This window comes from Trypanosoma cruzi, genomic scaffold, assembly GCF_000209065.1.
Source record: "Trypanosoma cruzi strain CL Brener 1047053516475 genomic scaffold, whole genome shotgun sequence".
Lineage (NCBI taxonomy): Eukaryota > Euglenozoa > Kinetoplastea > Trypanosomatida > Trypanosomatidae > Trypanosoma > Trypanosoma cruzi.
In genome coordinates, this window is record NW_001849352.1 from 38,163 (window position 1) to 52,653 (window position 14,491).

Sequence of the window (14,491 nt, forward strand, 5' to 3'; positions counted from 1 at the left end):
GAAACAATTTCAGGTGCCGCCACAAAAAATAGTGGTGTCTCTAGTGAGCCTGCAATTGCATGCACCAACTTTGTTTTACCGCACCCTGGTGGGCCATGAAGAAGTACACCGCATGGAGGATCCGCCCCAAGACGGCTAAACAAATGAGGTGAGCGGATGGGCAGTTCGATCAATTCTTTAATAATCGGTATCTCTTTTGCGAGTCCACCCATCTCATCAAGCGTAACTTTGGGGATGATTCCAAGTCGTTCAATAACTTCCTCACCATTTGCAGCAGTGGCCTGTATCCCTTCCTCTCCGCGGGAACGTTTATTTTTCCCTGTTGTACTTCTCTTGTCGACATCATCACGTTGATTTCGTCTGGTGGAAGGGTGCACCTCATCAGCATAATCCCTTTGGCGCTGCTGCTGCTGCTGCTGCTGGCCATGATAGTAGCGACCATTCTGTCGCTGCTTCATCATGAGACGCCTCATCTGACTAGACATTCGCCACTTGGCCGCCCCTACGCGCAGTGGGCATAAAGAAGGATAAGGATGAAAAAAAAAAAAAAAAAAAAAACAAATAGATGAATCTTCGGTGGCGGTGTTCCCGCCCTCCCTCACGTGTGTTTGTTTGTTTGTTTTCGTGTGTGTGTATGGAGTAGGATAAGCAGAAGAAGGATGGAGGGTGCGTAAGAATTAAAAAAAAAAAAAAGAGAGAAATTGACTCCTTCACTTCCTACAGACAAACACAAAGAGAACCAGACAATTCCCACCACTTTACAAACAATAAAAAAAAAAAAGAAAAAAACCTCCGCCACAAACTTTCGGTTCTTCGCACCGGTGAATTATAAAAAATAACAACAAAAAAGGACGCGTCATGCGAATTCCTTTTATTTTGTTGTTGCTGTTGTCTTGAAGGGGAATGGCTGAAGAAGTCGTCATGCCCGATGGACGAAAAGTCAACGAGAAACGAGGACGGCAACAAAAGAAAAAGAGAGGCTCAAAAAACCACCACATGCAGACCACTCCGCGGAAGAAGCAATAATAATAATAATAATAACATCCAATTAATTTATTTACTTTTGGATTTTTTTATTTTTTTTTTGGTGCTGCGCCCCCTCCCCCTCTTCGTTCCTCCCTTCATCCCGCCTCCAATCCCGCAAAATTCCCCACAACTCCGACGATAAATTACTAATTTGCAGGTCTTCATCCTTGGTTTTCCCACAGCCAGTCCTCCTCCATATTGACTTTGCTCTTGCCTTCATCCTTTCTTCTCTTCATCCTCTCACTTGTGCCCCCTACCGCCACTCCACATCCGCAAGACTCTTGCCCTCTTGCAGAAGGTCCCACAGGGGCGACATCTCACGCAGTCGCTCCACGTTCCGGACGCATTCTTCAATCGTCACATCAATCTCCCTTTCAGTGGTGAAGCGGCCAATACCAAAGCGAATGGAAGTATGCGCATTTTCCGCATCAATGCCAAGCGCCCGGAGAACGTAGCTTGGCTCTAAAGAAGCGCTTGTGCACGCACTTCCGCTTGACACGGCCACGTTCTTCATTCCCATCAAAAGACTCTCGCCTTCAACACAGGAAAAACTGATGTTAAGGTTACCAGGATATCGTTTTTCCAAGTCCCCATTGACCGTTATGTGTGGCAAACGACTTTGCAAACCATTCAGAAGACGCTTTGAAAGTCGTGAAATGTGCGCAGAGTCTCGCTCCATTTCCACCTTTGCAATTGCACAGGCGGCGCCCATCCCAACAACCTGCGCCGTCGCCACAGTGCCGCTCCGCACACCACGCTCTTGACCACCGCCACTGACGGGAGAACGCACGCGTACTCGGGGACGCCGACGCATGTAAAGAGCACCACATCCCTTTGGCCCATAAATTTTATGGGAGGAAAGAGACATAAGGTCTATATTATCACGCTCCACATCAATGGATACTTTTCCCAAGGCTTGTGCGGCATCCGTGTGGAAAAGAACTTTTTTATTACGACATAAATTTCCAATCTCGCTGATAGGTTGAATAACACCAATCTCATTGTGTACGTACATGCAGGAAACGAGAGCGGTTGTTGGACGGATAGCTTCCTCAATTTTTTGTAGATTAACAAGACCGTTTTTCTCCACTGGAAGATACGTTACCTCAAAACCGTCCATCTCCAAATAACGACATGAATCCAAAACACACTTGTGCTCCGTCTGAAGTGTTATTATGTGATTCTTTTTGCTCTTGTTGTAATATGCCACACCCTTGATGGCGATGTTATTAGACTCGGTCGCACCGCTGGTAAAGAAAACCCCCTTGGGGCTGGTTCCAATAAGATCTGCCACCTCTGCGCGAGCCTTCTCCACAGCATCTTCCGCCGTCCATCCGTAACGATGTGTCCGACTGTGTGGATTCCCGTACCGTTCCGTCAGATACGGCAGCATCCTGTCAAGCACACGTGGATCTAACGGCGTGGTGGCCTGAAAGTCCAGGTAGAGTGGCCGTGTGTCACATGTGGATGATCGCACGGAGCTTCCTGAAGAAGATACGCCCGCGGTTGCTGCTGCCGTACTCGTAACGGACGCGGCAGCAGCCGTGGTTGTTGCCTTCGCCGCTCCAAGCAGGCCACAAACTCCACGAAACATTTATTGACGCAACAAACTAAAAAATTTTCTACAAGCAAACAACAACAACAACAAAAATGCAGCAAAACAAACAAAAACTAACACGTGCAACAGAAAAAAAAAAAAAAAAAAAAGAAAAAAAAAAGACAAGAAGAAAAACACAATAGTTACGTACACACAAATATATATTTATATACTGGATAGTTCAATAAAGCAAAAATGACGCCATTCCTCACAGAGACACGCAGAGACGAGCAGGTATAAATATCCATAAGGATTCTCAATAAAAGGGAAATAAATAGAAAACAAACCAGGACGTGCAGAGTCCCAACAAATTTTACCAAGAAATCTCATCCCCCTCGACGCTGTCATCCACCGACACCAATTCGTGGAAATTGTCCACAAAACCCATCGCCGACACAACATTCCGAACGGCTTCGCTAAAATTTCCTAAATGTTCTTTGCTATTGAGGGAAATTGCATTTCCGTTTCCCCCTAAGCCACGCCTAGCCTGAAGGAAACGGGCATCTATTCTGGAGTACAAAGTTTCTTCCTTGTTAATTTCAGCGGCGTTGGCGCTCAAATAATCCTCATGTGCCCTCCACAAAGCAAGATCCGTGATTCTAAGAAATTGACGGTAACTTAAACTTGGTGGATAGGCACGTATCACCTCCTCCGCAGTTACCACTTCTGAAGAAATCACGGCATAGTGATGCAAGAGCGGCATAAGGTCTTTGCGTTGTATCAAACGAAGCGACAACAGCAAATCGTATTCATTACCATCCATTAATTCATACATGAATTCCTTCTCTGATGTCGTCAAAATCAGCAACCGTTTAAAGGAGGAAGAGGTGCCTTTTTCGGCCCCATGCATACGGGAAGGCACATGTGAATGGGTAGCCGTTCTGAACTCCTGGAGAGCAAGTTTCAAAGTTCCCCCATCCATTGGACCATTGTTTCGAAAGTAATTCTCAACATTCTCAATAACGATACCGATATCCCCATTTGAGTGAAGAGCATTCCGCAAAGCAGTCAGAATTTCATCCAAAGGACTACCATGAGGACGGTTGTGCAGCACGCCGCCTGTTAGATATGTCTTACTGTCAAATTCGCTAAGTTTTAGCAGTTCACGTGCAAGCACAGTCTTTCCTGAGCCGGGTGGGCCGTAAATAATTACAATAGCGGCGTCCACAAGACGACTTTGATGGATACTCCGCAGCAACCGCCGCGTCGCCTCCTTGTTCCGACTAAAAGAACCGTCATAGTCGACCAGTGGAACACCTGCCCCATTGTAAGGATCATTACTTTCATCGCCCAATATTTCCCCTGGTGTAGTCTGCCATTTGCTCTTCAAGATATCCCGAAGTGCAAGATCAAAATCTCCATTAGATATTTGAAATTCCGCCACCTTGCTCTTCTCGTCGGAGTCAGCATCATGGCTGGTTTCTGCCAAAGCTGTACCCAGAGAATCGCGATACCGTATTAATGCATGGCTAGAGGCCGCTCTGACAAGTCCGGCAATATCGGCACCCGAAAAACCCTCGGTGCGGCTCACCAAGAGGTCCAGTTTCACATCTGGTGCAAGCTGGTGGTTTTCACGCAACTCACGTGTATGAATAAATAGCATGTCTCTACGTCCCTCACGATCAGGAAGAGGAATTTCTATTACCACCTCAAATCGACCAGGACGAAGCAACGCACGGTCAAGGACGTGCAATTGATTGGTAAGTCCAATAACAAGAATATTGGCTGCGCCCTCCAAGCCGTCCATGAGAGTAAGCAGTTGGTTTGTCAACCCATCGTAAACAGCCTTGGCAGAACCCTCATCGCCCGACTCCCCACGACGTCTAAAAAGTGCCTCAATCTCATCAATAATAATGGTGTGCAGTTGCCCTTCCATCACGTTTTTCGTTCCATCACGTCTCTCTCCCATCCCATTATCGTCTACATCAGCAGCACTCAAGAAAAGAGCTCGCAAGTTTTTTTCGGAGTCCCCAACGTACTTTGAGAGAATGTCAGCACTATTTACTATCGTCACCTTCGCCCTGTCATCAAGTAAGTTTGCAATTGTGCGAGCAATAAGAGTCTTTCCGTTGCCGGGCGGGCCGTGTAGTATCACCCCTCGTACATGAGGCAGTTTAATCGTCTTGACCACACCACGAAGAGAAGGGAGTCGAGTAAGAAGCACCCGACGGTATAATGTGTGCAATTGATTCCCCAAACCGCCAATGCCAAGCGAAAGCCATTGACTGTGGACATCTACCGACTCATCATTGTTCTGAAAAAGAAGCTCCAGTGGGTCTTCAGACATCTCCTGAAAAGTATTTTCCTTCACTCCAAGGTCCGCATTCTCCTGCGCAAGACATAATTGCACGGAACGACTCAAAATTCCAATTGTAACGCCTTCCTTACCTCGAACGTTTAATCCACTCTTCATCCCTGTTTTCTTCAACTGAAGTTCCAAATCCATCCACATGGCGTCTTGTGTGAGTCGCTTCATCCACTTGGGTTTATGATGAAGGACCTCCAAAGGGTTAGGGAGTGCACATGTCAAAATCTGCTGTGGAAATATTTTCGACGGCCGTACATTGACGCACTCCATCATAATCAAGTCGCATTCATTTTCTCCCTCCTTGCAGCGAAAAGGAATTGGAGCGTGTTCCTTCAGCAAAACCCTCAGCGGCGTGCCTTGTGGAAAACCCCGTCCACGAATCGTAAGTGTCACTGGACTCTTCGAATCTCCGTCTGCAAAGCATCGGTACGTCTCTCGGCTTCTACCGGGTCGCGAAGGTCGTTCGCACCCACTAATTGCGAGAAGCTCCAGGGCTCCTGAGGTCTGATTCCCACCACGCCAGTCCGGGAATGGCAGTGCTACAGGAGCTTTGGCGGCCCTCACGGACACGGACGTGAAAAAAGGAATTATGGTAAAGAAATAAATGCATAACCAAAATAACAAACAAGACGTGACTCTGTGCGGCATTTTTGGATGTGGTCTAAAGCCTTAGTTCCTCTTCGCAGAAAACAATTTTAAAAAAGCATATATATATATATATATATATAGAGAGAGAGAGAGAGGAAAGAAGAGGACAGCAACTAAAAAGAATAATCTTCTGGGCCGCTGGCCAAATCCTGAGTTCATCAATAATAGGAGAAAACAAACCCGATAGGAATAGGAAAGAGATAAATGAAATAAGAGTGGGGATTCACCATATCCTCGAAGTTTAAAACCAGGTAAGTGTACATCTACATATATATATATATTACTTACGAGGTAGCAAACTTTGGGGTCCTCCAGCCACAAGAATCTCACAAAGTGGGTGGGTGGGAAAATAAAAAGTAAAAATGGTTAAACCTTTTCTCATAATCACTCATATTTTGCTCCAACACATTTCCTTCTTTTTGTCAATTCGTCTTCTGTCTTCAAGCCAAGCCTTGGACGCTTCTTTGGTTCTAATGGGTATATAAGGCAATTCCCTTCCGGAGGTCATCAATTCATGCCATGGGACAGCTACCGGTACAACGCCAGTGGACCTCCTCCCTCTCGTATTATTCGTTTCCCCACACCCTTTTTGTTCCTTCTCCCTTTTTCCCTCCTCACATCCCTTTGACTACACATCCTACATATTTTTCTTCTTTCCTTGCGAAGCTACCGTCCTCCCTGAAGCGGCAATAGGAAGGCGACAACTGCACTGCAAGATTATCGCTGCCGGTACGATGATCCACAATGAGCTTGGCAGCACAAACATCATTAGTGTGTCAAATGTGGAGTTGTGCTTTGTATACTTCCCACCTTCAATAGCCTCCAACGAAAAATACATCAGCGTCTTGTAGAGAGTCATGACACCCACAACAAGGGCCAGTTTGAGGCTTGCAATGGCTTTCCCTCTTTCAGCGAGCAGAAACGCAAAAAGACCAAGTGCAGCCTCCAAAACATTCATCAAGCTCTGCATCACAACGAAGGCATCGTCGTTTGGAGCGTACCGACGATCGTAAGTGGAATACAACACCCATAAATTGAATGGTGGTGTGCCTGCTAACGGATGTGGCACACCAGTTGAGGAGGATCGGGTAAAAACAAAAGTGGCATCGATTAAAAGTAAAGGAGCCGTTAAAATAAACCACAACTTGGCAAACAACGGTATTCCCAAAGCCGCCATCGTCGCGCTGTACGGTCGTTTCACTCTGCCCTTCCAGGTTTCCAATTTTTACTCGGCACAAACAAAGAAGAAGAAGCTCTTCCAACTGGTCTGTGGCGCGTCTCTTAGGAATATTTATTTTCTCAGGGGAATAAGGAAAGTTCCATCGAGAAGTAAACAGAGAAACACACACACACACACACACAAAAAAAAAAAAAAAAAAAGGCAAAAGCAACAGGAAGAGACCAAAACTTCAAAACAAAAATAAATTAAAAAATTTTCAAAACAGCAGAAACCGCAAAGAAGAAAAATAAATAAATAAAAATGGCGGCGCCCTCCCTAACCCTCTCGCTTCACTTCCTCCAGCCGACCGCCAACTCTATTTGGCTCGCCCCCCCCTCTTCGCATATGTTTGCATGGGGGGGGGGAGGCACGCAGCACAGCCCTAAATAAGGAGACGCAAGAAGAAAAATAACAGGGGAGATTTACAGGAATAAAGCAAAACAAAAGTCAAAAAAAAAAAAAAAAGCAAGGACCGAATCATCAAAGAAAAAAAAAAGCACTCGCTGCATCTTCCTACATCCACTCGCTGTTCCTCCTACACACCGAGCACGTCTTCGCAAAGGTCTCACTCTAACGACTTCGCAATGACTGTTGCTGCGGTGCCTGATGTGCACTCTCAACTTCCCCCGCTTTCTCATCTTCGTCTATCGTCAACCCCATCATAATCGTCTTTCTCATCCTATTAATTATCATCATCGTCGTCGTCGTCGTCGTCATCATCATCATCGTCGTGATCATCATTGTCTTCATCATCGTCGTCGTCGTGGTCATTGTCTTCATCATCGTCGTCGTCGTGGTCATTGTCTTCATCATCGTCGTCATCATCATCGTCGTCGTGGTCATTGTCTTCATCGTCGTCGTCGTCATCATCTTCGTGGTCATTGTCTTCATCGTCGTCGTCGTCATCATCTTCGTGGTCATTGTCTTCATCGTCGTCGTCGTCATCATCTTCGTGGTCATTGTCTTCGTCCTCGTCGTCATTGTCTTCATCGTCGTCGTCGTCGTCATCATTGTCTTCATCGTCTTCTTCGTCGTTATCAACATCATCACCTTCACTCTCGTTCTCATCGCCATGCTCATTGTCTTTCCCATGCTCCCCATTTGCTTGGGCAGCACCCTCCTCTGGGTCTTCTTTCTCAAATTCCTTTAATTCACCCGCTTTATCTTCATTAAAGTCCTCCTCCTCATCGTCATGCTTTTCATCGTGGTCGACAAAAAGTGCGGCAGGGGTAGCTGGGGAGTGTGTGCTATCGTACGGGATATCCACCTCTTCTTCTACTTCCCTCAGATCCACGGAGTCTTCATTCACGTCCTCAGGTTCTATCACCGAGGTCCCTTTGCTGAAAAGAGGTGTCGCAGCAGCACCAAGAGCCACACCAGCCAATCCGGAAGCAGCCGCAAAGCTCAAGTCCCCAACACTATTATCGCCTCCCTTTGTTGTTTTTGTTGCCACTGACGATGGTGTCGCCATCGGCGTTGTTGTTGCTGAATCCTCAGATAACGTCTGCGCTTTTGTTGTGTAAAGCGATTCGCTCCTGTAGCGTGGCACAGGTTGCAATTGTGAACCATTATTTCTGTTATAGGATTGAATGCCTCCTAGACGATGCTTCTGAAGGATTTCCAAGGCCACTCTTGAGTGGTACTGGTGCTCAATGCCAAACATATCGCCGAGCACTGCGTCAAGGTGCTTCATGATAAAAATCAGATCCTCTCCCTTTACAGTTGCCCGAAAGTTGCGTCGATCGTCAAGTTTGTACGTCGCCCCCGCGCGGCCCTCATCATTTTCATAATCATCATCTTGAGGCAGCTCATCGTCCACAGACGCCGACTGATTATTCGTCTGCACCTTCACTGTCAACTTACCAGCGAGTGAATAGGCCGAAGGCAATGCGGTTAAAGCCCCATTTGCCCCCTTTGCGCATCTGTGCCCAGAGTCACCTGAGGAGGGGATTGCGACAGGTCCAAGATACAGCGACGCATGTTCTCTAATTAACTCCACATGCGGCGCCTTCCCCTCCAGCACAGCCAAAAGCTGTGCAACGTTATATGGCCTAAGAAATACACGGCCAAAAAAATAATCTGCAGGGGTAGGCGCTGACACAGGGAGTAGTTTTGAGTTGGGCTCTGCCGACGACTCGCCCTCGGTCCCATCGGGAGCTTGCACGCTGAGCACAAGATGTTTTTGGCGGTTACTTTTCCATCGCCAGAGCAGCACCGCTGGGTATTTCATTTCCCCTTTGCTGATCTCCACACTGGTTCGGAGATCCCGAAGAAGAATGCTGCGGACGCTTACGGCGGGTGCGGCCACGCCAGCGCGACGAGAAATGCACTTGCGCCACATGAAGCTTTTTTAATTTCACGGTTACTCAACAGGCACACACACAAAAATAAAAAATAAAAAATAAAATAAAAATAAACTAAAATAAATAATAATAATAATAATAATAATAATAATAATAATAATAATAATAATAATAATAATAATTTAATTTTATTTGTGTAGGTATTTGTATCTGACTAGTATCTAAATGTTTGGGCCAAAGACACTCGCACGATATAACGGAGCCACCGTTAATTCAACTTACTTTAGTTAATTTATTTGTTGCCAAATACACAAAAGTTACTTCGGCATACATCCAAATGCACAAGAGGGGGGAAAAGCATAAAAGGGCAAAAAGAAGAAAAAAAAAAAAAAAAGGAAAAAAATTCCCCAAAGAGAAGAAAACACAACGATAATAATAATAATAAAGAATAATAATAATGGCCTCCCAAAGAAAAAGGATCGCACATGCACGGGGAGGAAAAAAGAAAAAAAAGAAGAGAGAGAGAGAGAGAAACAAAAAAATAAAAATAAAGACACACCGGTCAAGGATCGGCAGCACACCTGACAGGAAAAAAAAAGGAAAAGGGACGGCTGCAGCAAACAGGACTGAGCCCCAAAACAAAACACAAAATGACAGACGGAAGAACAACAAAAAAAAACAGTAAAAAATGGGAGATCATCCCACACTACTTCCTCTTTTCGTTTTTTTTTTGTTTCCTTTGTCCCTTCCCTTCCCTTCCCTTCCGTCCTCTCCCTCCTCCCTCCTCCGTCTCTCCCGGGCGTTAATTTCTCTTCACCGTCATCCTCGGTACTCCCCTCCCGCTCACCGACGCTGCGCCGAGTCCGTGTTCCCCCTCCTTTGTGGTCTGCCGGAAGCGCTCCCCACAACGGTGTTGGCCTCCTGTGCTCCACCATCGGCGGCGCGCGCAGCGTAGTGCTGACGAAATCCAAAGCTCTCCGTGAGTGCACTTTCCAAGAAGTGCTCCAGTGTCACGGCAAAGTGCTTATCAAAGTTTACCGACCAATCCTCCATCTTCTGAGACGCCACACGATGGATCTGACCGTGCAGGCGGTAACCTTCTGGCACCCTTTCAAAGACCAAACTGTAACCCCTGTTCGTCATTTCGTACTTTGAAATACGGCTCTGGCAAACACACACCAACCCAGCAAGATCAACATGACGCATCCGCACGGAAATGCGGCGATCTGAGTCAAACTGCGGGCTCAAATCGTTCGGGTCCACTTTTCGGGGTCCAAGTTGCGGGTACTGGGAAATCAACAGCAACTTTCCGTCTACCGCCACACGCGTCATGGTTCCCAGTGCGGGATCATCACGGACGTCATGGATTTCAAACTTTGGTAAACTCTGAACGCCTGCAACACTCGCGGCACAACGAGACCAAGCGGCGTGCGCAAGAGAACCCCTCCCAAATGCAAAACGTAGCATCAATCGTTATTTATTTATTTATTATATTTCCCCGTCCCCAAAGTTCCTTGGTAATTATTGCTATTCACTTCTCGTTGGTTTGTTGGATTCGCTGGTACTATTCTTCCCCCCTTTTCTCTGTTCCTTTCCCCCCCCCTTTCTGACAGCTTCCCTCTCTGCTGCCAAAATTCTGTCACTGTTCTTTCTACTATCCCCGTTCCTCACGCAGCAGTAATATATATATATATATGTATATAGAGAGAGACAGAGTGAGAGATTTGTATTTATATGTAAAATGAAAAAAAAAAAAAAAAAAAAAAAAAAAAAAAAAAAACATAGAGTGGAGTGAATGGGGAATGAATCCATGAAACAGCATATAACCGACGTTTCAAAAGGCTTATAAAGGGATATGATAAGAACGGGACAAAGATATCATATTAACAACAACAAAAAAAAAAAAAATCACTTAATCGATGCTGTCATGTCCCCCATTTTTATTTTCATTTTTAATTTTTTCATGTAGATACCGTCGTTTAGTTTTTATTGTTTATGGAAACGTCTATCGCTGCACCACGCACCAGCCATCATTGTCACGTTCATAGGCGTTCTTTTTACCCCTCTTTTTCCGTGAATTCTGCGAGGCATTTGCCACCGGCACACCCCCTTCTCCCTCTTCGTTACCGGTCGGCTGTATCCCTTGGGCCCCCGCCCCCAATGCACCGTCGGCGGTCGGTTCGGTTCCCTTATCGCTGTCGCCGTCGTCGTAACTACCCGCATCCACAGAAAGACGCACCGGATTCACCCGACGGTACACTTCCAAGCTAGTCAAGTACTGTTCCACCAGACTAAAGTCATTTTGGCAACAACGGCAGTACATTTCATGCAGCACATCCCCCACCTCCTTCATGCTATCGTCCTCGATCAAAACAGACCGCACTTCGGTAAAGAAATTCTCAAAAAATATTTCCAGGTCATCAGAGTACACCTCGCCCTCGGACTGAAACCAGGCAATAAGCTCCTGATACATCGATTGAAGGGCAGAAGGGTCACAGTGATGGGCAACAAGATGTAAAGCAGTCCACTGATTCAGAACAGCGTCCATGCCGCGGACAAAGGCCCGGAATTGATCCTCCGTGGCTCGGTATGGCTCTCGAACCAGCTGAAATCCCAGCGGTTGCTGTTGTTGTTGTTGCGGCTGCATGACACCCTTCCGAACAGGAAGACTACCGCCAAGAAAAACTCCAACACAAAAATTAAAATATACATTAAAAAACAAAGCAAAAAGAAGATATGTTCTTTGTTTGACGGCACGCAATAAGGGTGTAGGACGACAAACAGAAGAAAAAAAATAAAATAATTTGGGCCCAAAATTGTCTTTGCTGCCCCTTCCCACATTCACGGCTCGGACTCCCAAAAGGACAAGGCCCATGTTGCCTTCATATTCCAAAGAAGCGCGGTCGACAAAGTCTCCCAAACAACAATTCCTCCTCCAGTTAACAAAGCGCTAAACGCCCCGTACAAAAAAAAGAAAGAAAAAAAAAAAAGGCCGGCGTGGCTACGGCGCGTACCCCTCGTCGCTAAGGTGGATGGCAGTAGAGGCAAATTATTGGGGAGAAGCCTCCAATCAGCAGAAGAAACAAAACAACTTTCCCGGTTAAACCTTCAAATCGTCCTCTCAAGGAGATCGGCATGGCGCTCCTCTGAGTGTTAAAAAAGACAAAAGCCCGCACGGCAACAGTCATGCGGAAGACCAAATGCATCCCGCACCTGTCGCTACAAAAAATATCCCGCATCATCCGTTGCAAATTCTAGCAAATCCCCCCAAGGCAGGGATGCATCCCCTCGATTGCGGCAACTGCGCAGAAAGTCAGCTGACCAATTTCATCACCAAACAACCGCAGCGAGGCACGCGTCCCGTCAAACCGCACTTGACAAGTCGCGAAAACAACTGTGCGTTCCGACGCAGTAAAAGTCTTTTGGTCTTTGGCACGCCGCGCGGCGTCCAACACATCCTCTAACTGCAAATTCGATGATTCCGTCCTGTTTTTTTTTTGTTGTTGTTTGTTTGTTTTTTGGCGAAATTCATCGCATCATTCTCCGTCTGTTGCATGAAATCTGTACAATCCTGGATGGTCTTCGCTGCAGAATTTTCCTTTTAACAACTTATCAAAATAAAAATAAAAATTTTATCGTGGCGCTAATAAAATGCCGTGTTTTGCCGCAAGGCCTTCCGCACATCTCTTCCTCCAGGTTTTACTGCCGCTGAAAGAGGGATATAAAAGCCCCTTCTCGCAAAGCACTTCTCGGGCCGCCGTCGATATCCACGGATGGGCAAAAACCACGTCGTATCCCTCAGCCGGTACGCATTGCCCAAAATCCACTGTCTACGCCTAACCCTTAAAAAAACAAAGCCCTTTGGAGGTAACCAAACATAACCTCACACTCTGCGTCCAAATCCGTGTCATTCCCTTCAGGCATGCCTCTAAAATGGCGCCCCACTAGTAATTAAGGGAAAAAATAAAGCATACACACAGAAAAAAAAAAAAAAAAATGTAATATTTTAAAAAAAGGAGAAGGATGGTACAATGGTCATGCAAAAAGAAATAAATTCAACAGGGAAAGTACAACCAACAATGGCCGGCAGCAAGGAAATACATACGAATATATGCACAAAAAGACAGAGGAACCAAAGGCTCCCATAAGAGAGAGTTGCCTGATACACAATGCTGGATAATCCAATAACAAAAACAAAAAGGTAATAGCCCGAGAAGTCTCTGTGTATTCCCACGTATGCGTACCTTTGAGAGCACCTCTATTGGGCATAAAAGCTCCTTCTATTTAATAATCATTTCCCTCCCGCCATGAGACAGTCGCGAAGCTCACATACGGCGCTGTTTTGCCGACCACATCCATGATGTACTCCAAGTTGCTTCCTCTTCCCTCATCATAATTTTTTTTCTCTTATAATCCCTCGCCCACCTCCTTTTATTTCTTTGGCCACCCACACATCTCTACTCTCTTCATACCCTTCCGCTCACAGAGAAAGATGCAAAATTTGGTCCTCTTGTCTGTGGTGAATGAATGGAAGGGTTGGCGTCTGTGTGTGTGTGTGTGTGTGTGTGTGTGTTTGTATGTGTTTGCCCTTTCCTTTGCTCTCTCCCAAGATAAGGATGGGAGTGTCTAAACTCCGACTGCCCGCATAAACACCTCTCTTTGGCACAAACACAGTCAAAAAAAAAATTTATTTTTTTTTTTTTTTTTCCTTTCCTCCTTTTCTCTCTTCCCTTTTTCCTCTTTACTTCAAATTCCTGGCAGATCAATTTCGTCATCGTCCTCGTGAGTTTGCTTTTCCTCAGACAGGGAAATGCGTGGTTCGTCCAACTCATCCTCCCTCATCATATCACCCACTCTATTGGTTAAAGCACTAACGGCGCGTCGACCAGCTGCTGCGTGAGTCCCGCCCTTGGCTTCCTCATCCTCATCCCGATAACCCCCTTCATCTGTCTCCTCCTGTTGGCGCTGTTCCAGCTTCTTGATCTTTTTAAACCATTCATTCGCCTCTTCGATAAGACCGGCATCTTTACACAAATGGACTAAGTAGCGCAGGCATTCCATATTTTCCGGGTATTTGCGGTACACAGCCTCATATAGACGTTTGGCTTGTATATAATCCCCACGGCGTCTGTGACATGATGCCACCATCAACTGCCACTTTACTTCAAGGGGTTGAATTTGTGAGGCACGTTCAAAAAACTGAATGGCCTTGTCGTAAATCTCATTCTTCACAAAATAGGCACCCAGCCAAGAAATGACATCCATGTTTACCTGATAATAACGGTATGCCTCTAGATAATAATGAAAGGCTTGACTGTCGTCTCCTTCACGGGCATAAAGAGAACCCATTCGCGCCAAAATATTTGGATCCGTGGGCACGCGTCCAATGA

At 46.0% G+C, this 14,491-nt stretch overlaps 8 protein-coding genes across 8 annotated transcripts, besides 24 other annotated features; all 8 read right to left on the minus strand.

Moving 5' to 3' along the window:
- On the minus strand, window positions 1–485 carry Tc00.1047053509831.5 (vesicular transport protein (CDC48 homologue), putative; the record flags this gene model as incomplete). The annotated part of the gene is made up of 1 exon (XM_802879.1): window positions 1–485. A coding segment is annotated over one exon (485 nt), but the record flags the coding sequence as incomplete, so codon positions are not given.
- Window positions 1–14,491: a sequence feature (heterozygous, Esmeraldo-like haplotype).
- Window positions 401–422: a microsatellite.
- Window positions 537–562: a microsatellite.
- Window positions 1,022–1,041: a microsatellite.
- On the minus strand, window positions 1,280–2,620 carry Tc00.1047053509831.10 (cysteine desulfurase, putative; the record flags this gene model as incomplete). The annotated part of the gene is made up of 1 exon (XM_802872.1): window positions 1,280–2,620. One exon carries the CDS (start codon window positions 2,618–2,620, stop codon window positions 1,280–1,282), a length of 1,341 nt encoding a protein of 446 aa, XP_807965.1.
- Window positions 2,714–2,758: a microsatellite.
- On the minus strand, window positions 2,937–5,579 carry Tc00.1047053509831.20 (vesicular-fusion ATPase-like protein, putative; the record flags this gene model as incomplete). Its single annotated transcript, XM_802873.1, has 1 exon — window positions 2,937–5,579. One exon carries the CDS (start codon window positions 5,577–5,579, stop codon window positions 2,937–2,939), a length of 2,643 nt encoding a protein of 880 aa, XP_807966.1.
- Window positions 5,637–5,659: a microsatellite.
- Window positions 5,701–5,942: a mobile genetic element.
- Window positions 6,217–6,756, minus strand: Tc00.1047053509831.30 (hypothetical protein, conserved; the record flags this gene model as incomplete). The annotated part of the gene is made up of 1 exon (XM_802874.1): window positions 6,217–6,756. One exon carries the CDS (start codon window positions 6,754–6,756, stop codon window positions 6,217–6,219), a length of 540 nt encoding a protein of 179 aa, XP_807967.1.
- Window positions 6,921–6,941: a microsatellite.
- Window positions 6,942–7,060: a sequence feature (A-rich).
- Window positions 7,481–9,139, minus strand: Tc00.1047053509831.33 (hypothetical protein, conserved; the record flags this gene model as incomplete). The annotated part of the gene is made up of 1 exon (XM_802878.1): window positions 7,481–9,139. One exon carries the CDS (start codon window positions 9,137–9,139, stop codon window positions 7,481–7,483), a length of 1,659 nt encoding a protein of 552 aa, XP_807971.1.
- Window positions 7,491–7,846: a microsatellite.
- Window positions 9,182–9,215: a microsatellite.
- Window positions 9,224–9,283: a microsatellite.
- Window positions 9,471–9,504: a microsatellite.
- Window positions 9,531–9,560: a microsatellite.
- Window positions 9,600–9,655: a sequence feature (A-rich).
- Window positions 9,844–9,866: a microsatellite.
- On the minus strand, window positions 9,945–10,568 carry Tc00.1047053509831.36 (mitochondrial RNA binding protein 1, putative; the record flags this gene model as incomplete). The annotated part of the gene is made up of 1 exon (XM_802877.1): window positions 9,945–10,568. One exon carries the CDS (start codon window positions 10,566–10,568, stop codon window positions 9,945–9,947), a length of 624 nt encoding a protein of 207 aa, XP_807970.1.
- Window positions 10,575–10,597: a sequence feature (AT_rich).
- Window positions 10,782–10,804: a microsatellite.
- Window positions 10,846–10,881: a microsatellite.
- Window positions 11,107–11,748, minus strand: Tc00.1047053509831.40 (hypothetical protein, conserved; the record flags this gene model as incomplete). The annotated part of the gene is made up of 1 exon (XM_802875.1): window positions 11,107–11,748. One exon carries the CDS (start codon window positions 11,746–11,748, stop codon window positions 11,107–11,109), a length of 642 nt encoding a protein of 213 aa, XP_807968.1.
- Window positions 12,067–12,091: a microsatellite.
- Window positions 12,716–12,737: a sequence feature (AT_rich).
- Window positions 13,082–13,116: a sequence feature (AT_rich).
- Window positions 13,646–13,684: a microsatellite.
- Window positions 13,788–13,844: a sequence feature (T-rich).
- Tc00.1047053509831.50 (intraflagellar transport protein IFT88, putative) lies at window positions 13,848–14,491 on the minus strand (the record flags this gene model as incomplete). Its single annotated transcript, XM_802876.1, has 1 exon — window positions 13,848–14,491. A coding segment is annotated over one exon (644 nt), but the record flags the coding sequence as incomplete, so codon positions are not given.